Source organism: Dicentrarchus labrax, unplaced genomic scaffold, assembly GCF_905237075.1.
Source record: "Dicentrarchus labrax unplaced genomic scaffold, dlabrax2021, whole genome shotgun sequence".
In the NCBI taxonomy this organism is placed as follows: Eukaryota; Metazoa; Chordata; class Actinopteri; family Moronidae; genus Dicentrarchus; species Dicentrarchus labrax.
In genome coordinates this window covers 10,533,889-10,559,541 of record NW_026136701.1, presented here as the reverse complement: position 1 = coordinate 10,559,541, position 25,653 = coordinate 10,533,889, and the positions used below count along the sequence as shown (strand labels likewise).

Sequence of the window (25,653 nt, the reverse complement as noted above, 5' to 3'; positions counted from 1 at the left end):
GTTTGAAACTTTCAACTTCAGGCACAATGCATTTTATGGTGTATGTCCTGCTGCGGTCTTGGCCAGGACAGTCCTGTTAAATACACGTTTGGATCTGTGTGAAGCACTTTTTCTTTTCAATTATATATCAATTATAGTATAATTTGTATTTTAATGACAAATTTAACATAATTGAATGAATTAAATCTGTTCTACTTTGTTTACCGCCATTTCTTTTTTTTTACTGTCTCATTAAAAAGCCATTTTCAGTTATTGCTACCGCTAGGATTCCGACAGCACTTAAAGGCGTCATTATCCCCACGCTTTATTTCTATGTTCTTGAGAACATCCCAGATTGCTGTTTCCAACTGAATCGTTATCAATAAACAAATCACCGGGCTGTTAAGTGGATATCAATTCAGACACGCAACCACAGTATCAATGTGCTGATCTGCTGTAATATGTGAAATTCTGGCTTTTCTGCTGAATTAAAACAGAGCAGGGCTGATTGATTTGCAGCTAGTTTAAATGAGGCAGTGTGTGCGCTGTGTGCCTGTTTGTGCTGAACAACCCCAACAGCTGCAATACACAATCAATACAAGCTAATGTCTCATGGCCATTTTATAATGTAAGTCACAACCATGATATGTATGATGATGGATTATTCCAGTTTCCATCAGCCCACATCCATTGATTAATTCTGCTGTACGAATTACACGTGCATTAGAGAGACTAAATAGAAATCTATGCTTATTGGCCCCTAATATCTGAGCATGAAAATGATCGTGAAAGTGTAATGGTGTGTAAGATGGGACTGTGTGTGTGTGTGTGTGTGTTAATTATGACACTTTAAATTGCAATTTAGGGAGATGAAAACCGAAATTAGTGAATTCAGTAAATTGAACTTGTGCGCTGGTCAATTCTATCAGGAGCTATCTGGCTCCCCCTGGCGGTGGCAGTAGGTAAATACAAATAGTTCGTGGACTAACATTCATACTCTCCACTTTCATTTTTATATTTACAGTTTCTTAAACATGTGTAACACAGTAACACTGACGCACATTTATGTACAGTTTTTAGCATTTGTAATGTATAAAATAGAAACTGCATCATCATACATTGCATCTCCTGTATTCTACACATGTATACATTACATTTCTATTTTACTATGTATACTGAGCAGCTTTGGCACAAAAATTGCCTTAGGAATGACTTAAGTTCTATCTATCTTTAAATACCTGTACAACAAAACAAATCAGTCACTAAATAAATAAATAGTTAGAGGAATAGAGAACAAACAGAAACAAAAGCTTATATAATTTTAGTTGCAAGAGGATTTTTATTTACTTTTTGTTTAAAAAACAAACAAACAAAAAATACATCAATGATTGAGCTGGCAAAAATCAATGTTCCAGGTTTCATTCAACCCTTCTTGAGGCTGCATCCTGTCCAACATACATGTTAGATATTGAATTACATACAGACACTGAAATGAGAGGTAAAAAATAAAGTGAAATGTTTGCACCGTTTGTCCAGTTGTCCGTTTATGTCACATTTTGGTAATTTGACCTCAAGTATTACTGCGATGAAGCCAGAGATAAAAGCTATTAGTGTATTACAGGAAAACATGGACGCTAAAATGAGTCAGCAATTTTTTTTTTCAAGCACCGACAGCAACTATAGGCTAGCACAACATGTCAATGGAGACTGAAAATCAATAACTATTACAAGGTACAACACAGGCCTTGGTTTGCCTCTGAAAGGATCCAGCAACAAGTGTGGAAAAAACGAGAGCATTCAACAAAGTGAACGCACCAGATTCCTATAATTGATGATATAAACAATACTTTTAAACATGGAAACTAGAAGCAGACTTCATCATTTCCATATGTAGCAGTGTGAGACCACTGGGTCAGTGAGGCTGTGGAGGGACAGCTTTTCTCTGCTTAACAGAAGTTTTAAAAGTCAAGTAAAAAAAATGATGTTTTGATAATAAACAATATAAGAGGTGCTTGGATACAATTTGAAAAGATCTTTATGTATGCTGTATGAACTTTTTGAAAGGATTGTTTAAAGGGTACATTTACCATCTCTTACCAACAACCCTCTTCAGTATCAGATTAGTTTAGCAAGTTCTGGATCTCTTTGATTCAGTTTTTAAAAGTCCCAACTCACTGTGGTACTCTGTACAGTGTTGTAGAAGCACAATTTCAGTTCTCGAGCTCTTACATTAAAATACTATAACAAAAAAAAAAACTTGATTTTCAAAACACGTTGCTTGGAGAACCAAAAATAATCTGACAGAAACTAATGAACAATGTAAACATTACCAATGACAAACTTTACAAAATGGAACACTTTTTATGAATGCCGTAAAATGACCAACGCTCCAGCACAAACGCTTACATGAAAGTATTTGTCCTGCAGCATTTGTCAGCTTTCATGTAAGAACAAATGTTTTCATGACAGCAACATACAAATACAAAAAAAACCCACAATGTATAGGCTACTGTAAGAAAAATCAGCTAAGCAATATCAATATTCATATCAACAATCCATGTCAAAACAAGGTCAAATTGCACATAAATGAAAGCAATAATTTGCAAACGCAAACTACAGCATGATCATACATGGGTCTCAGAGAAAAACAACAAATGATATGCATATACAGGATCTATATTATATATATATATATATACACACACACACACACACACACACATTTGGACATCCTTCACAACTACTGAGAACTTTAAACTGTACAATATATCTGTTATAAGAACAGAAAATGCAAAATACCATTTTGATATACAGTAATACTTTTTTTCTTTTACAATGTACAAGTTCAAACTGTCCACACAATAAAATGCAAAGCACAAGCCCTAAAAGGCCACAAAAGTGCATGTTATCAGATCAGTTGGAAGCCACTAGAAGAAAGGACTGGCATGAGAGTGGGAATGAAAGCTGCCAGTATCGTACAGGAGCTTCTCCACACTCGCAACCGCAGTGTCTCGCAAGTTAATAGTTAGTGGAGGGAAATCTGGAGTAGATATTAATTATACATGCAGCCACACATGAACGTAGACACACGAGCACACACACACACACACACACACACACACACACACACACACACACACACACACTCTTAACCCTAACAGTTAGATTATCACTGTGAAAGTAACCAACAAGTCAGACAGAGAGACACACACACAGAGAGACACACACACACACACACAGAGAGACACACACACACACACACACACAGAGACACACACACACACACACAGAGACACACACACACACACACACACACACACACACACACACACACAGAGACACACACACACAGAGACACACACACAGAGACACACACACACACACACACACACACACACACACACACACACACACACACACACACACACACACACACACACACACACACACACACACACACACACACACACACACACACACACACACACACACACACACACACACGGGGTGATGATGAAACTCTATAAACATTCTCCCACTCCAACATTTCCCCACACCGTCACATTATATTCAAGTAGTGGCACTCCAATAGTACTAAGTCTTGGTACCTTTTGAACAATCACACACTTCACATCTCAAAAAAGGACACACTGGTCTCGTGTTTTTTTAGATTTTAAAGTCCTCCTGAGCAGTGACTGGGTGCAGGCAGAAGCTGGCCTTGTATACTCGTCTTATTTGAGTTTGAACAAAGAGAAACTGCCAACATTGAAGGCCAACTTCCGCCGAAGCATGTCACCACCACAGCTGTAGAGAAATAAAACGCTCAATGAGCAAGTCAGCATTTCAACCCACTCTTTATCGAACACATGCTGGTTTCTGAGGCATGTGTTCGAGTGGCAGGCCGTCACAAGCTCATCATTGTGTTTGGCCAGTTAGCTCACTGCTACGTATGAACTTCAGGCCACCGAGGGGGTGTTGACTGCAGTGTTCAGAGGGGAATGCTTGAAGCCTCACTTTCTGTAGTGCAAAGACGGGTAGTTCAGGTAACTTCAAAACAGACTCATGTCTTTGTTTTTAAATGCCAACTTCCCTCTGACATTCTGCTTTAAATGAACATTCCTTAACTGCCAGTTATCTAATCGTACAGTAGTCTCACAGCACTGAAGCAAGTGCAGACAAATAATGCCAAGTACAGGTTCTTGGATTATTGAAATTTACCTACATTTTAGTTATCATCTTTCCTGTCAAATTATGTTACCTCCAAGCATTCCCCTTTCACAATATCTCTATCCAAGAGTGAAAAGGCAATTTTTCACTCTTTGCTTCAGAGGACGCAAACTAAAACCCTTCCCGTTAAGGCCACTGAACTGTGCTTCATTTATTTTCCTGCAGAGGTACCTTTTGTTTAACAGGTGCCAAACTCGTTCTGTGTCTTTCCTGTCAGTGCCTCCTTTCTCGTCCTACCCATAATACCTCTTCTGTGATCTGTAGCGCCCTCCATCAGTCTGATAAAGGGAACTGGAGGTGATGATGCAGATATGGTAACAAAGGGCTTCATCTTCTGTCCGTTTGTCCTCTTCTGGTCCACTAGATAGAGTATGTTATTTCTTCCTTTGGTCTTCATTTTGACATTTTGTCCTCACTTTTCCTCGCCAAAGGGCCTCCTTCTCAATCATTTGCTAACTGTCTCCCTCTTTAAACAGGAGGGAGACATACCTGGTGGGCTAACGGCCAAGCAGGTAGACCACCACTTCATAGGTGCACATCATGATGGCGGTGTTGGGGATCTGTCTGACGAGGTGGGTGGTGAGGCCACGGTACAACGCCCGGTATCCCTCCTCCCTAGGTACGGTCAGCAGAGTTTGGAAGAAAGACCGATACTTGCTGCCTTCCTCTCGTAGCCGTGTGCGGATCACCTCTGCAATTTGAGAGTAGAGGGAGAAAACAGTGTTAAATACACTACTGGCCGCTAGTTATTCTTGTCAGACTTTGCCTATGCGTGTTGTGTAGTCTCCCTAAATGCAAACTTGCTATTTTTGATCCATATTTTGGTATAGCAGCTGTCCATCAACCTACCTAATCCTAACCTACTGTAAATAAGCTACTAGAGATATTGACTTTCTCTGTGTCCAAGAATGACTTCAGACAATCTTAAGAGAAGGTATCTGAACTGTTGCATTCAGCCGTGGGCTGCACATAGGTGGAGAATGATTGTGAGATTTATAGTGGATCATGATATTTTTCAAGAAAACCTGCATCACTCTCTCTTTGTTTCCTCCCCGTAAAGCTAGACACTTTAGAGACAAACTAAACAAACAAGATGTGTTAACTGATCAGAAGAGACATTAAAATGGTGTTGTTTTTCTCCTCAAACTCTAAGCAACCCACAAGCTACAGCATACAGCGCCCCTCTCCCAATCTGCCCCTCACAACAAACCGGGTGAGAAATGAGCTGAGGAGAATAAAGACAAGGAAGGCCACGGGTCCTGATGGCATTAGCTCAAAGCTTCTGAAATCCTGTGCAGACCAGCTGTGCGGAGTAGTGGAGCACATTTTTAACCTGAGCCTGAAGCTAGGCAGAGTGCCGCACTGGGTGACATGTTCCTCCATTATGACGAACAAGGGCAATGTTTGAGCAGATCCTGCATGCATCATCCTGCTGCCATGAAATCTCACTGGAGCACTTGGAGGAGGCTAAAAGAGTCCCCAACAAATGTGTTACTTACTCCTGTTTGTGTAACATTTATTAAAATCTACAGTGCCCAGCTGGTTTGGCAAAATATATTAGTATAAAAAATGAAAGTATATATTTGTGTCCTGCTTTTGCGTCTTCAGTAGGAAATAGTGAGCTTGGGCACAGACAGGCTGGGAAAGTCGGAAAGTATTCAAAGATGGATTAACATATTGTTGGTTTTGATGTTTTTGTGGGACTTGTTGACAATAAGAAAAATATATTATTAGCCCTGTCCTTTGGAGAAAAACAAAACAAAACTACAAAGAGTAAGACAGAAGGTTACCATGAGGGTAGGCAATGGAGGTGGCACAGGTCTTGGAGGTGGCTGCTGCGAGCATCATGCCCACAAAGTCTGAGGCATCTTTCACAGACTCCTCCTCTTCGTCCATGCTGGCATGGGCCTTGGACTCCAGCAGTTTACGTTTGATGCTCTCATAGATGACAAAATGAATAACGGTCTCAGAGATGCCAGCGTATGAGGCTGACATGCCCCTGTAGAAACCTCGCACACCGTCCATCTGGTACACCCGCCGCACGCACTCAAATGCATTCATTCGCCGCTCACCCCGGGTTCTGAAATCAAATTGTATTTTAATTTTAGTAACAATATAATTTTATTCTCATTAATATTGTAGAAAAAGTCATACAACGCATTCCACTTGTACACTTTAAGGATTGAGATTTCATACCTGGTTTCCAATTGCAGACGGGTCTTGATCAGCCAGATGGGATTGGTGGCTGTGATGGCGGTGAACCCTGGGAAATTTAGAGGAGGTCAGAGGTTCAGACAGTTACAGAGATAATTTTTAATAACACAATGAAATTCACTATATTAAAAAGGTCCAGTGTGTAGGATTTAGATCATCTAATGGTGTAGTTGCAGATCACAACTTTCACAAAAAACGACACTGGCCGCAAAACGAGCAAAAACATGATTGCCCCAATCTAAAACCCGTGTTTGCTCAGTACTTTCTGGGCTACTGTAGAAACATGGAGGTTCAACATGGCGGACTCCATGAAAGGCATGTAAATATAAAAGGCTCATTCTAGGGTAACAAAAACACAACGATTCCTGTATTCAGGTGATTATACACTAATGAAAACATACCTTTGAATATTATATTCCATTCCTGCCAATAGATCCTCCTAAATGTTACACACTGGACCTTTAAGCATTCTATGCTGTACAAGGACAGTGAGAAAGCACTTCACTAAACAGGATCAGATAATTATTGTATAGATGATTTGAATCCACATCTGTTTTATCCAATCCAATCCAATCCAATCCACTTTATTTATATAGCACGACTTTAACAAATACAAGGTTTCCAAAGTGCTGCACAAAAAGATTCAATTCAATCTTTGTCGTTTGTTTTTTTGGGAAAACCATTAATTGTGTTACAGACAAGGCATGCTTTTCCATATTCACATATTGATCCTCTTCATGTGAAATGCTACACAGGTATACATAAACAGCAGCTCTCTTCCTAAAGTAAAGTAGTATCTCAACTAACAGTGCAAGAAGGTAGCATCTTTGAGTGCTTTTTATCATCTACCATCTTTTTGAAAAAAATCTAACATTAAACAGTGGAAAATGAGGCCAAGCAAAAAAATAATTTTAGGCCTTTTAGTGTGGCAAATTATTATTATACTGCCGTCTGATTTATTTATTTGAAATGCTAATGAAAGCTTGTGTTTCTAATAAAAAATTAATTTGCTATAAAACCTAAGTTAATCTTAAAAAGCTTACAGAGACAGTCTGTTTTTTGAAATATCACTCTCAATATGCTTTTTAGTAAACACACACTTGTGTGCCTTTTTGAAAGCAAATCTGTCATTCCACAAGTTCAAGTCACAACAGTTTGATTATTAGTTTTCATATTGCTATAAATTTTCCCTCATTGTTGATTCAGCAATATGAATGTGCCCTGTTTATTAGTCAATTATTGGACATCTTTATCTTTACTCTGTGACATTTAACCAACCAGTGGTTAACTGGTTAGAGGCTAGAGACAGGCTGTGGGCCAGATACTGGCCCAACTAGCACAACTATAGTACAACAGCACAGAGAAACAAAATGGTGTCTGGAGGAGATTCTTCAATTATTCAGCAGGACTGAAGTGGAAAGTCTCCGACATGAAATTTAGTGCAGTCTTTTCTTCCCAATGGTGGGAAACCGTGTTATATGTTCACCTGCCTCCACAGCCGAACTTAATGTTAGCCTAGTTTGAAACTGGGGTCAGTCAATAATTGGGTCTCTGAAAAATGCATCAAAAATGCATTTGTGTAGACAGAATATATGTCAAGCAGATGTGAGTGTGTGCATGCGCCTGTTTTGGGTTATTGACTGGGGATGATAATTTGAACAGACATTGGGTTTTTTATTCAGTGGGAAAACTAGGCAATTTACAGTAATGTAAAGTTTTATATGTAGGGTGTAAAGCTAATTAATGAGCACTTAGTATCATTATGAAATGACACAAGGTCTCTCTAAAAGTTTCTGATACAAATGACATAAAGAAATAAAACGCGAACCATTTGCAGAATGGACGAGGGCAAGTCTATAAAGAGACCTGAGTCACATCTAGTGTATCAATGCAACACAGCCCTACATTAAGGCAGCAGCGTGAAGAAGAGAGGATGACACAGGTCTGCTGAAGAGAAGAAGAAAAGAACAAAAAAGAGGAAGAAGAAAAAAGAGGGAGGTAGAAGGAAGTAGCGTCTATGGCGTGTACTCACGAGGGAGGGGCAAAGCTCCTCCAGCTCCTCCCCGCTGCAGCTAGTAGCCTGCAGATATGGGGGGCTCAGATGGCGGGGGTCTCCCACCCAATCACGCAGGGGTGAAAGCTTTACAGTAAAGCCCTAAAATAGACACAGGCTTTTCTGTACCACAGTCACACACAAGCAGCAGTCACAACCACCCCCAACCCCATCAACCAACCACCCACCCCAACCCACTGGTATTGTACAGGTAGCTGGAGAAGAGATGGGAGGTGAAGGAAAGACCTCCCCCCATCTTTCCCCAAACTCTAATCCCAACTCTTAAGCCTCATCCACTTTGATTTATACGTTGTATGAAATTGTTTTACATTTCTTTTACTTTCATTTCATTACAATGTATCTCTCCCTTAATCCTTTTATTAACTGGAATAAAGAAAATGTTGACTGAATAGAAACCAACCCAATCCAAAACTCCAGCTCCATCTCACCAGAGTGAGGTACAGTACAAACAGGAAAAGGCAGGAAAATAAAACTGAAGATGTATTCTTCATTATCATTGTGCCACTGTCAGTTTATAAACTACAAATAACGGAATTAAATGCTTAATGAAATAAGGTAGAAAATAAAGAGAGGCAGGTGGAAATGCTAACCTTGTCGTTGTGTATAAAAGACTCTAAGCTGTAGACAATGGTGATGAAAGGAGTGAGGAGACTTTATGAACATGTGATGACATAAGGATTAAGTGACTGATTACAGCGAAGTGAATAAATGAGGTGGAACAATGAATGCAACTCAACTGGCCCCAAATACTCACTGGACCAAACCTTATTCTGGAAAAACTGGGATAAATTTAAAACGTCCTTGCACGTGGAGAAAAATACATCTCCAGAGAGCCAGCCTGTTTCTAGAAAACAGATTTAAAAAAACTCCTAACAGGAGTTATTAGACAAGTTCTCTTCAATGTCACACAAAAGGACACTGGAGATGGCAACCCCAGTGGAAAAATACTTTTATAACAATTACTTGTATTTGTTTTTACAGTTTTCTACAGTTACTCATTGTTAATGGGTAAATCTATTTATTGTATTGTATTTATTGTAACACGAACAGTTTAATGTTCATAATTGTGCACATTATAACCGAGGCCTGTTTTATGTAGCTGTCATTTGGTTATGATGCTTTAACTCTATGAATGGTTTCTGTTGAATTTGTTTGAATTGTTTTCTTTTGTTTAGATATAACATATTCCTTAATCATAATCAGCTTAATAGGACAACAGAAGACCATTAATAACTGTGTTAAAATATATGCACATGAAAGAAAACCTAATTATGTGTATGTAAAAATGTCTCACAGTCGATTTTTCACAGGTAACAAAGTAACTTTGGAATTTCTGGATGTGAACCACATATGCCTGCTTAATAGTTTGGACAAGCCATTTAGAAGATACATGCTTAGCCCATAAAGACTATCTAGTTCTTGAACTAGACCACTGAAGAGATGCATCTGCATATGGGCACGCTGCTGCATGTCATGCATTATGATCCTTCTATAGACACATAATCCGTGTGAAATTTCTCCAGAGGAGTTTGACCTACATTCAGAGAAGGCAAACATGCTTTAGATTAACTGCTGGAGGGAGTGGAACTCGTCGTACAAGGAAGCCCACAATTCACAGCAGGGAGGGCCATGAGAGGCAGTAACTCCACAAAGTTACTTTACAAACTGGAAGCAATTATCCAGACATTCAGCCAAGCTGTTCAGTCACTAAGGCTTTCTTTAACTCTGCTACTTCTCAGTGCTGACAAACTTAAAAGTGGAATATGTGCATATGAAAGACAGAAACAATACCGTAACGGTGTGCTGTACAACTACACAGACATTTGCCTGTATTTCATTCAAGGTACTTCATATAAATGAAACTTACCAAGCTGTTTATGTGCAAAATGAAGTACTACTACCCTATTCTTCGGGCGCATTCACCAAAAGTTCACTGACTTTTCTTGTGCAAAAGTTGGCCCGGTTCCATCAGTTACATGTCTGTGCCTTTACTGCATCTTGTCCACAGGCAAGTATTCAGTTGTGTGTTTTAAACTGGCGCCAGACAGGACTATTGGGGTTAAACTGTCAAGGCAAACTCTCTTCAGGAAATCCAACTAATTAAAAAAGAAGAAATCATGTTGAAATAGTGGCAGCCTTTTGGATGGACTGATACTGATTCTCCTAGGAAAGATATGACTGAGGCACTAATGGTGTTGATGGATGATGACAAAAGACTAAATGGAGCACATCCATTACAACCTTTCGTAGCAGTGACAAGGTTAGCATTTCTTTTATGCTGACAACATAAAATCCACAGTCGTATGTGTCATTACTTTACCTTTACTATGTTGATGGAACAAGACAACAGGCTAAGGGGAAGGGGTGTGTGTCAAGACTAAGCAATAAAAAAAACCTTAAACTACAAACCAGAAGCAAACACACTGCCATAAGCAATGGTAATATCATTACAAATGAATAACCATTATGAACTTTCTAATATTCATAAAAATCACCATGGTTTTCATCATACCAGTGTAAAGAAATGGGGTGCTACCTGACGTGTCCGCCCGAGTGCCAGGGGCCCCGGTTGACCTTTCGGGGCCGTGCTCTCTCCTCTATACACACAGAGCAAAGAAGGGGGCCCACACCACACTGTTTAAGTAACAACTGGGATGTTAAACCATTTACAGAGTCCTCTGGAGAGGCCTCAAAATTAAAGAATAAAAAGAGGAGAAAAATGGAGAGGTGGGAAAAAAAATGAAGGACAAGAGGGACAAAGGGGCTAGGAGAGGAGGAAAGCACAACCTAAACTTTGAGGACCATGTGGTTTTCTTCTTTTTGTCAAACAGCTAAAAAGATATACAGCACAATCAATCACAGCCTAAAATTGCCTGGGTGCTGTGTATCATGTGGGTTTTAATGCATTAAAGTCTGTCACTGCTGATACAAGGATTTGTCTCATCAGCTGTATGTGGGCTGGCAAGGCCACCATGAAGAGACAAGATACTGTATTATCTTGGTAGATGGGTGCTGGTGAGAGTAAGTAGCAAAGATGTGACTGGCATGGTTTCAAGGTGGAGATTCACTTTTTATTTGAATAATTTGATTGTAGATTGTACAAAGTACAGTGTTTATATATGGATAAATATATCTTGCATGGACTTCTTTCACAGTAAACAAAATGTTTTTACCACAATCAAGGTCAGTTTGATCCTGAGAGTCTCAAATTGTGCTTTCTGATAAACCCCCAATCGTATATATTTAATATTTCTATACATGAAACAGCTACGTAATGACTACTTATGACAGATAATATTATTTAGCTTTAGCATGCTTTAGGTATTCACAAGCTTTTAAATTTGTGAAGATCCCACCATCCCACACATGTATATGGAAGGGGAGGGGGGGTTAAGAGGCAAAAATAAAAATGAAGTGAAACTCTGGGATACTGACATGAGAAGATAAAGAAAAATGAAATCTGTCTGATGAAGACAAACTGAATGTTTTTTATATAAAACCTAATCAGTGATTTACACTGCCCAGGCAGACTGACTGACAGACAGACAGACAGGCAGATATAACACTCAGCAACCGACAGTGACAAACAAACAGAAGAGAGGGGGAGAAGGAGCCATCATTACCTGCCATCCCAGCCGACACCATGTGCACCTGGGTAGAGTCTGGCTCAAGTATCCCATTAAGCTTCTCCTTGGCTGTTGAATAGGCCGCAAAGTAGATCGCTCTGTGGCAAATACAACAGAGGTTAGTAAGGAATCAAACACGCTGGTTAAATTGACTTAGGAGTAACTACAACTAACTAGTAGGGAAACAGCTGGAGAAAACAATGCTTTTTTCATTAGCTTCTTCTGAATTCAACTATACAATAAAAGAAACATTAACTGGAACCATGAGTTAAGTAAACTTAAAATACAAACAGATTATATAATTGCATGATTTATATAAAAGGAATGGCATTAAGTTAACTGTATTAAATAGGAAAATGCTATTTCAATTGCCTTAAATATAACACTAAAACTGTACATGAGGGGATGCAGGGATAAGCTAAGCTAATATGTAGTCCAAAAGCAAGCCAGGGAAAGAGTTATCTGTGCCCGTGTGTGCGCATGCATGTGTGTGTCCGACCATCTCAATCGCATAGCGCACTTTAGTAGCAGATTTAGCTCCAATGACTTTAGCTGCCCCTCTCTAAATAAAATCACAGGATTTAGTCAACATTTCTGCTGAGTGGAATTAAACCCGGTGACCTCCCCTCCCAGCCCTCGTTCTGAATTGAGAGCATGCATGCACAACATAATCATGCTGCAGTGCAGATGAGAGAGGAATTATGTATATGTGCCTCTCTCATACGTTATGAGTGATGCTGCCAGTGTAAGCTGATCTGTATGCACATGTGTTATGTTTGCTGCTAATGAATGCCAGCAGCATGCTCGGTAGACCGTGCTCTCATTAGCATCAGAAGCTTTTTTTAGGTTTCCATCGTCAGAGTGCTGTTTCCTAATTATAACAGGAGAGAATAACTCAGTAGCCCAGCAACCCAGACCTCCCTGCGTAGTTAAATAAGATAATAAGTCTGTTATTTCATTCAATTATGTTGCATTAGAAGCTTATACGTTATCTAAATTTGACTGAAATTAAATGGATTGGAAATGTTGCATCTTACATTGCCAAAAATGTTAAAACTGGAATATTTTACTGACTGTATCCATAATAACTATGCTGACATTGATGATCAATAACCTGCAGTACTTCGGCCAGGATTTTAGAATGACTCTTGACAAACCAATTGAAAAACTTTAATGAAGGAGTTTTTGCCAATTACTGTAAGTCTTTTCATTTATTGACATTTCATTTGGACTCAAATCAATAAGTATAACAAACCAGCAGTATTAAAAAAACAAGGCTGCTATGCTGCTAGCCCACAATACGAAAATGTCCACATCTAATGTATTTTCAATTCTAGATCTAGAAGTTTCCACAGATACCAAGTAAATTGTGAATTAAAATAAAAATGAATAAAATGATAAAAAGGTGTCCTGAATCTTTCATTTGATGTGGCAGTGGAGCCATACAAAAAGGAAAGGAATTTTAATATTTCAATGTATAGGGAATATTGGAAAATATCACTCTTCATGAGGTTCATAAAACTGCACGTCAGACAGCAGAAATGTTCACTTCTTATGTAACAGCATCTTCCTATAACACAGCTCGCTATAGGTGTCGTGACCAGGACCCAAGCTGCTACTTCCACAGCTGGACAATTCGCCCATGGGACTGACACACACAGACACACAGACACACACACACACACACACACACACAGACACACAGACACACAGACACACAGACACACAGACACACACACACACACACACACACACACACACACACACACACAGGCATTTTTCGCTCCTCAGAGAGTCTGAGCCAGACACAGTGAAACAGCATAGACAGTGAAGGACCCAGGGGACAGAACAATTCTGAACTGACATAGGCTAAGAATGACAAACATGGCGGGGGACAGAGACAGGAGGATAAGAGCGTGGAGAAGATGACTCAGATAGAGAGACAGAGACCACAACGAACCAGCGGTAGGGGATGACAATAGCCATGTGATGCAGCGGTAGCTAGGGAAAACTAGACATGCCAGAGAGGAGGATTAGAGCCAAACAACTCTCTCAATATAGGAAGTCCATTGTAATAATACACGACACCAGTCACATGGTGACAGTGTCACAGCTGCCCAGTGCCAGCTGTTGCTGCTGTTTCATTCAGACTTTGATTGACTGAGTTCAGGCTGTTATGCAACCCTAACCAGCTAAGCTAAGAAATAGGGAACCTACTCATTTCCGGCAGGTTTGAAGCAGAGATTTTCACTGCATTTCCTTGAGTTTAACTCCATTTATTTCTGTATTTGTTGCCTGTTATTACTGCTGCCAACATGAACGCTGAATGAGCCAAAAGCTCTAGCAGAAGCAAATACATTCCTTAATAAAAATGTGTGCCCAGGTTTGATGTAACATGTGAATGACGCAGAAATGCCTTTATTCTCTGATAACAGGTCATGCCAGTGCTGATAACAGTAGTTCATTCTTAAGGTTTCTTATAAACATCAAAGACTGTGGTGACCTACTCTATTGTGTTGGTTATCAGATATTGAAGTATAGGTTCTTTTACTTTGTCTTTCTTTTGGCTTCAACCTGTAAATTTTCGAGGTATGAGACTTCATAAAGGTTAAGCTAGGAAGGAGTGGAAGACATGCAACACACCCAGAATACTCTAGATAATACTGTACATACCTGGAAGGTGCCACACCCACAAGGTTGGGTCCAAGTCCTCTGAAGAGTGAACGAGGTCCCTCTCTCTCTAGAATTAACCTGCAGAGAGAGATTGAGTTTTCAGTTAACGTTCACTTGGTTAGTCCACCATACAGTGCAAGCATACAGTAATATTCTTTAAATAATATCTGTAGGATTGTTTCTTCCTCTTTCTCTGTGCATGCAGGTGTTGTCATAACTTTTATTTCATTAATTTTAAACCCAAATGTTAAAAAGAATACTGCATTGCTTTTATTTTTAAAGGAATATTTTGACATTTTGGTTATTTACTTTCTTGCTGAGAGTTACGTGAAAAGATCAATACCACAAATGTCTGTATGCTGAATATGAAGCTAACACCAGTAGCTGATCAGCTTATCTTAGCACAATGCCAGGAGCGAGCTTCATGTTTACCGCACAGGCACAAGATTGACATCATCTAACTCTCAGTAGGAAAGCAAATAACTATCCCAAACTATCAAACTATTAGTTTAATGTTAGGCACTTCTTGATCCCACCTTTGTATGTAAACATTTTTTTTAAAATGTAAATAATGAAAGATGTAAAAAAGCTGTATCATGACAAAAAAATACAGATCTAGTAGTTGATGCTTACGGGGCACCATGGTAAACAAAAGAAATCTACCAAATTGAAGTGGTCAAACCATAGAGACTGAATTTCATTTGGCACAAGATTTCTGTAGCTAAATTTATATCCAAATCCAAAAGCAGATGGACCAGTAAACTAGACTTTTAGGCCATCTGCCAAGATCTGACACTCAATATAGCCTGACATTATACACAGGGTCACTATCAACATACTGGAAGACCCAAAATAAAAAATGACAGGTGCCCTTGCTCTGGTGGTGTTTATAGTGGTTTTATCATGACGGCTCAGGTGTGCTCGTTTCTGTTGTCACCGGAGTTCAAGGATTGTTCCACTGTCTCCAATGTAACCCAGTAACCTCATTCAGAATGAGCAGGGCTCATAGTTCACCTTCATTCATTCTGTGTCACGTTTTCACATAAACTGTGATGCAAAGTACATTTAAAGCAAAGCATCAGGTCATCCTGGAAAAAAATAAGAGACCCAAAAGACAAGGGTCCCTTGGGCCAAATAATAAACTTGTCCTTTAGGGTAGATTAAATTATTATGATGGTAGCTCAACTTGAGCAGTCCCACATAATTAAAACTAACACAGAGACCCTATCTTTCTTGGGGCAGTTATGTATGCAGCTACATATTTGTTCAGCTTGTGGGTTTGAAAGTTGTGCCATTTTGTCAACTTCTGCTCAAAGCAAAATACTTCAACTCAAGTTGCCCAAACTTACAAAAGACAGAGAGCTTGGACTGATGGTGTAAATCATTGGTTAACATACTCTGCTTTAAATGGAACAGTCCCCGCACCTCAGTGCATGTTGACCCACTTTGACTCGTGTGGGTTTTTTCCTTTCCCTGTCATAACGTTCTTCCCTCTTCCACCCTTCTCCACTCTGTATCATGTAATAGCAGTATACAGTTTCTGCCAGTGGCTGTTTATCTCAAGGACAGGACAAGAAGTTGGTTTATGTCGGCACAAGACCAATGTTGAGCCCAAAACAATGCCCTGATTAAGTTAAATCCAAAGAGGGCGTTATTTATGTTATGAAACAAAATCCCAAAGAAAGCTCTGTTAAAGTCTTTTTAAGGCGGGCAAACTGACAAAGAAAACAATTATTGCAACAGCCAGTGAGAACAAATCAAGTTTTTAATCAAACAAAAATTCTTGTTAACCACTTCGTATTCTATTGAACTGTGCAAGTGCACCTTTTTTTCCTGAGCTATGAAGTAAAGGGTGGCCCCAAGAATCCTTAATTTGCAAGATAATTAATGCACACATTTGGCTGTGGAAAATTCCACACATAGCAACTTTATTATGCAATATGTTTAACACTGTGTGACGGGCTTTGTGACAATCGTTGGAATAGGTTGCCAGAGAGCAGGAGCAGAGTACCGCAGCCATGTTGAATATTTATTACTTCAACATGGCTAACACTGTTAATCCTGGAGTGACCAACATTAATTATGAGTACCCAGCCAGATTGGCCTTCAGTAGGTTTCAAATAAACATCTTACCAATGTTGGATTCCCCTACACTCTCACTTCTCATCTGGTAACTTTCCACTGTCTAATGAGAAGAGGAATGGCTTATCGTGTGGCAAAAAGGAATAATGTGTTGTTTATTTTTTTTTACATTGGTTTCCCAGTAAGTGTCTAGAGAAAGTACCAAAAACAGCCAGAGGTTAGAGATTCTGTAGCTTGCTAAACACAAAACAAGTAGTTCTGTTAAAACAAAATTCACCAGAAATGAAAAAAAACTTTTCAGTTTGTGGCAGCATGTTGGCCAGATACACCAAATGGGTTGGCCAAAAGGATAAATATACATTGTGTGGCAATAAGGTGAATCCGTTATTGTAGTGGGTACTAATCTGATAGCTGTCACTACAGTTTGAGAAACAATCACTACTATAGTATTAATTTAATTAATTTCATTTCACACAGCTAAAGTAAGTTCAGATATATCATGAATCTAACACTATAGCTGTATCGCAATATTATAAAATCCCACATGATATTCATAAAACAATGTTTACTGACAGTTTAATAAATAATAAATAAATAATTAGGTTTGCTCAGAATCTGGCTGCTATAAGTATTCTACCCTGTACTTAATCAACACTAACCTTGCTGTTGTTCCTTTTTGAAATGATCTTTATTAAAGTAAAGTTAAATTACAATTAATGTTTAGCGTCATTCTCCTTACTTGAGACAGTGCAGAGGCCCTGGTGGAGCAACACGGGCCACACTGGCTCCATTGACGGTGCTGAGCTGGACTTCAGAGATGTAGAGAGTGATGGAAGACGACTGCAGCCTGGTCTTCACAACCTCCAGAGGACAAGTCAAAATAGCGCCCACTGTGCCACCACATCTAGAAGTAGGGAGGGGTTGAGGATGAAAGAGTGCAGAAGTAAAGGGGGTGGTGGAAGAAAGGGACAGAAAGGGTAAATGTGTGGAGAGAAAACACATTTAATGCCCATTGGTCAAAAGAGAGAATCGATATCCTATACAGCATTTGTACTGTGTTTTGGTTTTCGATGTTCTTTTTTGTTCACTGAATTTGTCACATAAAGTGTCTTCAAGTATCTTAAAAAACATTATATAAATACAATAACTTATTATCATTATTATTATTACTACTACTACTACTACTACTACTACTACTACTACTACTACTACTATGTCAATTTCCTCTGCCAATTTCTTTTTTGAACCATCCTCTAATACTGACCTCCCCTATCACTGGTAACACAATCTATTATTCCTTTTAGCTCTAAAATGATCTCAGAGCAGGCCTTCATCCACCATGACCTGGCATTGTGATATGCGCAATTCAGCAATGTGTAAGCTCCCGGCAAAGAGTTCATGACTGGTTTCATCACACAGTTCAGTGGAAAGTGACGGCGCTTCAGTGCAACTGTAACCATTTTGCTGACTTTCGCCATCTGAGAAGGCGAGTATGAGGTGTCATGAAAATTGAGACTGTTGTTCAGCTGGCTCTCTGAACTCCCACACAGTGAATAAAAACAAGACTGCTTACAAACGAACCTAAGAAACTCCTTGATCATGTTGCTTAGACTTTGACCTCCGCCCCGACTGAAGCCATCAGCATGTAAACAAAGTAAAGCCAATCTACTTGAAATCAGTTTCACCCTCATTACCGAAAACATAACGCATCAATCTCAGATAAATGTCAGTGTATTTATCTGTTTCACTGATATGGAATAAAATAGTACTTTATTTCTATAAGCCAATGGCTACCAGACACCATCTCAAACCAATGTTCTGTCCCCGTGCTACACATGCACGCTTGTTGATCCTCTCTACTTTACTCCACAATGGGACTTGTATAGACAGAGCTTCACAATCAGACACCACAAAGCTGGAAAGTGCTTGTTGACTATTGCAGTGACAAACCATATGAATGCTTTATAGGTTGGGTGAACACTAGTTGTAGCCCTACAGTCCCTGGCTGTTGGCAGTGAATTCCTCTAGCTGCTGTCTCTTTAGAGTAGCTCCAGCTATATTTACCTTTCAAAAGACCGACCCACATTCATGCTCACAAGCAGCGGTGACCCTTGGCCTACTTTCAGGGCTAAACTGTCTGCTGCCTGTGTGTGTCTCTGTGGCTGTGAGAGGAAGCACTGTGCAGAGGCCTCCAGCTCAGGTTTTTGGAGAGATCAAATCTGATTTAGCTTATTATTATTCAAGATAACAATGTCTCCTTGTGTTGTTCTCACATTTTAAATCCCTGACGAGAGATCACAGAAGAATTGTGGTGTGACGAGATTAACATATTTAAATGTCAATGGTTTGGTGCAGAGATGAAAGTAAAGGTAAACACACACAACACAAGTAAACACACACACACACACAGAAACTGAAGACAATGGATTGAAAGACAAGACAGACGTACTTTGTTAAAAAGTGTCTGTGTTTACATTCTCTTTGAGGAACAAGTTGTTGAGCCTGTCTACAGAATTGTGAATGACAATCGTTCCTCACCTACTGTATGGGCGCCCAGTTTAACCTAAAGCAGTAGCTGCAGAAACACCACTTATACTTATACTTGTGCTGTGTTTCTAAAGTTCCTTTACAGCTTAAGTTACTGTGTGGGCAGTTAGGCAATACAGCAGATGATTAAGTTTTCGGGAATTAATTGAATCAGACGTTTGCAGGGTAAAGGTCATCTTCTGCACCTTGGGATCCTTAAAATACAAAGTGTGGAAACCCCCTAAAGAGACATAGATTTAGTCACAGGAGTTGGGATTTCAACGGTTGTTAATAGGCCTATCCATCAATAAAGAAACGAAATATATAGGGTTAGATGACACTATTGTCTCCACATACACAAACATGTCAATGGCATTTCATTTTGTTCATCTAATTCCTCTCTCCTGTTCTTATAATGCAAAATATCTGAGGCAAATGAGTAGCACTGCTGCTGCAGAACTTCATCAAGTTATCGAGAGAGAGCAGCAACGATCCCGGAAATAAATGTCATTTCTCCTCCAAAATATAAGCCTAAAACCTTGTCAGTAGATTATAATGAGTCTTTTTTGCAGGCAAAACTGATTTTAAATAAGCGGAAATACTCGGACGATCCCTGAAGTCACATCCTCGCCGTGTATGTCACATTTGTGTTCACATTTTGCAGCATAGATGGACATATTTTGAAGTGTTGACAGGAAGTGTGAACCGAGGATTTGGACCCTGACGTGACGGAAGTGCGCACAGCTGCCAATTCAATTCAATTCAATTCAACTCAATTTTATTTGTATAGCGACAATTCATAACAGAAGTTATCACAGGACACTTTTCAAATAGAGCAGGTCTAGACGGAACTCCTCATCACATTTACAGAGACCCAGCAGCACCACCATGAGCAAGCACTTGGCGACGGGGGCAAGGCCAGAGTTGTAGCACATAAAACGGCCCTTGTTAGCTAGCTAGATAAAACAAAGTCATACTCAAACGCTGAACACGTTCATTTAAAAATAAACCCAATATCTACATAAAAATCTGTCGTCTGACTTACCCTCCGGCGAACAAATGAACCAGTGTGTCCCTTTGGCTCATTATTTAGCATGCTCTGCCAAGCAGCGCACCTCGGGGCTGCAGCAGAGGGTCAAACACGGGCTCGGGCTCCCGATGCTTTCTTCCTCCGAGAGGATGCGCACGTACACTGGGCAAACGACGTCGATGATGAACCAGCGGTGGGAGTCTCCGGTGATTCAGACTGCAGCGGGCCGACGAACAGCCCCCCGCCCCCCTCTTATGTGGCTCTCAGCTTGCTCAGGTTCCCCTTTAACACAGAGCTTCTTATCTTCGACTACACCACGGGAGAGCTGCGAGCCCAGCAGGTGAACTTCGTGGCACAGAAGGATATCTCAGCGATAACAGGCGGTTTTATGGCACATCCGCGGGTTTGTCTCGGTTAACCCTTCTGCTTTCATCGCTGCAGCCAGAGCGAAGGAGGCAGGGCTCATAGTATTTACTGTACAATCATAGGCTGGAGAGCGGCGCTGCTATTGGTCAGCCTGGCGCGTGACGTCACGAGCTCTCCGCCCTGATCATGCACTGTTCACATGCTCAACCCTGAATGAATCAGAGCTGTCTTATGTGAAGGTGAAGGTTGAAGGACTTTATCTTGTCTCTCACATGCCAAAGAAAAACCATCTTTAGCCAGAGCAAACAAACTCCCTTAAAGGTCCAGTGTGTCACATTTAGGAGGATCTATTGGTCATCGCTGTGTTTTCATTTGTGTCTAATCACCTGAAAATAAGAATGTGATGTGTTTTTGTATACCTTGGAATGAGCCGTTTATATCTACAGGTGCAGCGGGTCGCCTTCTCTTTTGGAGGCCGCCATGTTTCTACCGTAGCCCAGGACAGACAAACCAGATACCGGCTCTAGACAGGGCCATTTCGCACATTACGTGGCCACCTTAGTTTCTCCTTTGCGTTTGGAAGGGGAAAGTGAAGCGAGGGAGTTGCAATCTGCAAGAGGCCACTAAATCCTACATACAAGACCTTTAACTTTTACCTTTTACCGTTGTCTCTTTGGCTAAACTCAAGCACCAGACTCTTTAAATAGTAGCTTTAATATTTGATCTGTTTCTGACAAGCGTTGAAATGACATGCAGACTTGAATTAGAGATTAAAACGGACAGTGTCTAGTAGAACGGTTCTTAGTATGTTCATAGCCTCATAATATTGGCAGCAGGTCACCTCAGCAATCAGCATTTAGTCAAGTGCTATCATGTGCACTTTAATAGCACTTAATAGCATGACAGAGAACATGCAGTTTTATTCTTTTTTACCTATAAGACTTCCCCAAAACTGGATTTTTTATTTCTGAAAAATTCAACAAGATCAGCTGACTACACTCAGAATAGTCAGTTGGTGATTCAATAATGGAGCAGAACCAGTTTTGTAATTGGGAGCACAGTATGACAAGTTGGAGTCATGTGCGTGGTTTCACTGTTCACATTTGTAAAGTGAAAACTAATGATGTTACGTCCTGCATTAGAGAGGTTATGTACATCTCATGACTCAGAGATTTAGGATGGATGCTGAAAGAGTGATTTTCTGTCAGATAAAAGGTAATGGTGTGCCTCTTGTTGTTATGCAATACATTAAAGGGATTTTCCCTTTTAATAAAGATGTCACAGGAATATATTCCTGACCATATTTTGTATGCATAAACATGTCTGCTCTCATTAAAGCCCTTAATGCTCTCAGTAAAGGTGTTTAAAAAAAACATTAACATTCAAGTGCACTTCTTAATGAAAGTAAATTTTTTTTTGTTTCTGATCATCTTTAATTTCCATCCTTGTGTTTTCTATAACAGAAAAAGAGAAATGCTGCCTGATGTTTTTATAAACAACAACATTTTCTTTGGATGCTGTGGGAAGAAAAGGGTATTCTGTCTCTGAAGGACCTGAGGGAAACACATTGAAAAGTTTCATAAAACTAAGACCTTCCACATGATAATTTCTGGAAGAATCTTTATTGACCATTTTTTCAATTTATTGAGTTTAAACTCCTTAAAGAAAAATACTGTTCAATGATAATATCACAATAGGGAAAGGACTCAGGTCTAAATCAGACTTTTATTGATACTGATATTGATCCATGGACTGGAAAATAATTTTATGTAACGCAAAATAAATGTCACTTGAACTCTTAAAATAATTAATAGACTATATTGGACACCAACAAGACTGTACAGAGTTCAGAACTGTAAACCCTGATGAGTTAGTTCAGCTGAAACAGTTTAAGCATGAAAGAAATATTTTATTTAAGTGCAAATAACTGAAGTGTTTGTTAAGGTAACTTAGATAAATTAAGTCCATTCAGTAAATCTGAACTTAAAACTATTAAATTACAGTCATATGCAGCATTTCTCCAAACTTATTTTTTATCTATTATATGTGTCTATATTTATCATTATCTATAATAAAGTTAAAATAAATTGAATACATCTTCTCTGTACAAATGTTTCCACTTTCCACTGAATTTACTCGCTTTTCTTCCACTAAAGCAAACTATTACATTACCTGTCAAAACAGCTGATGAACAATAAAAACAATTCATTATCAAAATCAATTGATTAACTAAAACCTAATTTATGTGACTAACATCAAATCTTTGGTCGGATCATTAAGAATTGTTTGGATGCATACTTGCATACTAAGTGACTCCACATTTTTTGGAGGTTAGTTCTTTTATTAAGATATGCTGTTATTTATGATGATATTTTATTACATGCACTTTAAAATAAAAAAGGCATTTTTCAAGAACAAATCAGTCTTTTTCAGTACCTCCACGTGACAAACAGAGGTAGAGTTCACAGAATGGTCTCATATGGATTACCCCTACTGTATGTACAATCAGATTTTAAAATGTTATGATTAAAACAGCTTCATGTATTTATTTATTTATTCTTTGCTGCAAGACCATTCGTATCTTTAAATCAATATAACCAGTACAAGGTGAAAGTCCAAAACATCAAAAATAAACACTCTGATGGATAAATAAACACAAGGCAATACTCAGAATGGCCCTGGGAGAAATTCTATGAAATTTCAATACAGTTTTGATTGGTTCTTCAGTGGATGGGAAACTTAAGACAAACAATAGAGTTATTTACAGTGTATATTTCCCAACGATTATATTAAGACCTCCTCCAGACATGCATTAAGACACATATAAATAATCTGCTTGGAACAATAAAATGTGTTTGATTTCCACATTAAAATCCTTAATAGGGCCTCTACTCCTTCTAACTCATTAAATATTTCTATCAATATGCACATTTTGTTCATTTCTGAAGTTTTCCTGCTGGACACAAGATGTCTCCTTTTTCACTGTAAAGTCCCTGTGCACTGGCGGATTCAGGTTTCTGCATCACACTGTTGCATACTGAACCAGGAACACAAAGAAAAACCTATTTTTGAGAAGATGGGGACTAAGAAAATGAAGTGATCCAAGACCTGTCAACCCTGACACAATATGTCCAGAACAATATCTCAAACTGACTGTCATGAAATAGCTGGAGGGTGTCAAAGGGTCACTGCATAGATTTGTAGTGTGAGACAGGCAGCACGGTCAAATTAGTGTCCTTCTCACAAGGACAAGAGTGCCGAAAATAAGAGAAACTGAATTATTGTCTTCCACTGGTGCTCATGAGGACTCCTGCTGACAGTTTAAAGGATCACAAGATGGAACTGCAGCAATTAAATTATACTGTTATTGAAAGCCAAACGCTGTTAATAAGTTTTGCAATCTGTCTCTCTATAGCTGTCTCTCATCTGTCTGCCCCTTAAGTCAGTGGCTGTCTCACTCTCTTTCAGTCTCTAGTGCAGATAAATTATTGCATATGATTTTTCTTTACAGATTTGAATTTATCATTGGGAGCAACCCTGCACACGTGACATTAAAGATATAGGTTTCTGTGCCTGACCCATCAGCTGACGTAATGTGTATATAGCACATTTACAGAGTCAATACAGATGAAGCAGGCTCCTCTAATCTGAGTCAGGTCATTCTCAGGTATCATGATAAGGGGAAATGCCTGCAGCAGCAGACTGGAATCATGATGCACTGACAGTAAGTCAGTAAAAAGTTAAACAATGGGAACTATATTCGGACAAATGCATTCTTACAACTTATTGAAAAAGGAATTTGACTCCAGTTTTACATTGCTCTCAATGTACAAACACAGTCTAAAGCATAAATAAACAGGACTTAAAATGTCAGACATAAAAAGGGTGATGTGCATATTGAGTTGAGTACACGTTTTTGTGTCTGCCAGTGTTAAAGTCCACTAACACATGTCTCATGATATTCCACACATGCAGAAACGTAGTGTCTCATGATTTCTGTTGGACTTTGACCAAACAGATGGGTAGGATAACTAATGAGAAACACGCTCTGAGGTGTGTGTGTGTGTGTGTGTGTGTGTGTGTGTGTGTGTGTGTGTGTGTGTGTGTGTCAGTAACATCCAGATCACATTCACCAGAAGTGGACCCCTTCTTTATCAGTGTTTGGGTCCAAAGGGAATGAAATGGAAGAGGCAGGAGAGAAGGTAGGGCAGGGCCATGACAAAAATAGATATTGTTTAACTAATGGTTAAAAATTACATGTGAAGGTAACTATTTTAGGTCACACTAAAGGGACATTTCAGAATCCATGACGGGGTACATTTTAAATGTCTCCCAAGGATCATGGTCTTGATTGTTTCTGCATAATTAACAAAACAAAATACTCACTTTTGGTCCAAAAGTAGCAGAACAAAAGCATGACTGGTGCACTGACCAAAACAGATCTGTATAAGCTTTGCATTAGTTAGTCAAGATCAGGTCAAGGGGAGTTATCAAAATCTATAGCTCTAAAGTCACTGTTTGCTTTTTGGTGTTCTTTCTTTTTAGAAAAGTCATTGACCTGACTCATCAAAACTCAGCAAAGTTCAAAGTCAGTAAGTAGCAACCCTTTGAGAATACTTGTATTTTCTGATCATCAGTTGTGTTTGTACAGTGCAGAATGGGAGCAGCACAGTATCAGGCATGCAGCATACAGAACATCAGTGGCGTAATGTTTGATTACCAGTGACCTGCTTTACAATAATATATGGTTTGTCTGACCAAAAATAAAAATAAAGTAAAAATCATTAATGCCAGCCAAACAAGCAATTACACCTGCAACCCAGAGGTGGATCATAGATTAAATTTTCAGATCAGCT

At 39.3% G+C, this 25,653-nt stretch overlaps 1 protein-coding gene across 1 annotated transcript; it reads right to left on the bottom strand.

Moving 5' to 3' along the window:
• Positions 1 to 1,298: 1,298 nt before the first annotated feature.
• Positions 1,299 to 20,891, bottom strand: LOC127363659 (solute carrier family 25 member 36-A). Its single transcript, XM_051400404.1, has 7 exons — positions 20,447 to 20,891; positions 17,615 to 17,779; positions 14,794 to 14,871; positions 12,118 to 12,218; positions 6,403 to 6,469; positions 5,997 to 6,286; positions 1,299 to 4,897 (listed from the first exon to the last, which is right to left on the bottom strand). Exons 1-7 carry the CDS (start codon positions 20,485 to 20,487, stop codon positions 4,704 to 4,706), a joined length of 936 nt encoding a protein of 311 aa, XP_051256364.1. The 5' UTR covers positions 20,488 to 20,891; the 3' UTR covers positions 1,299 to 4,703.
• Between the last annotated feature and the right edge of the window lie 4,762 nt (positions 20,892 to 25,653).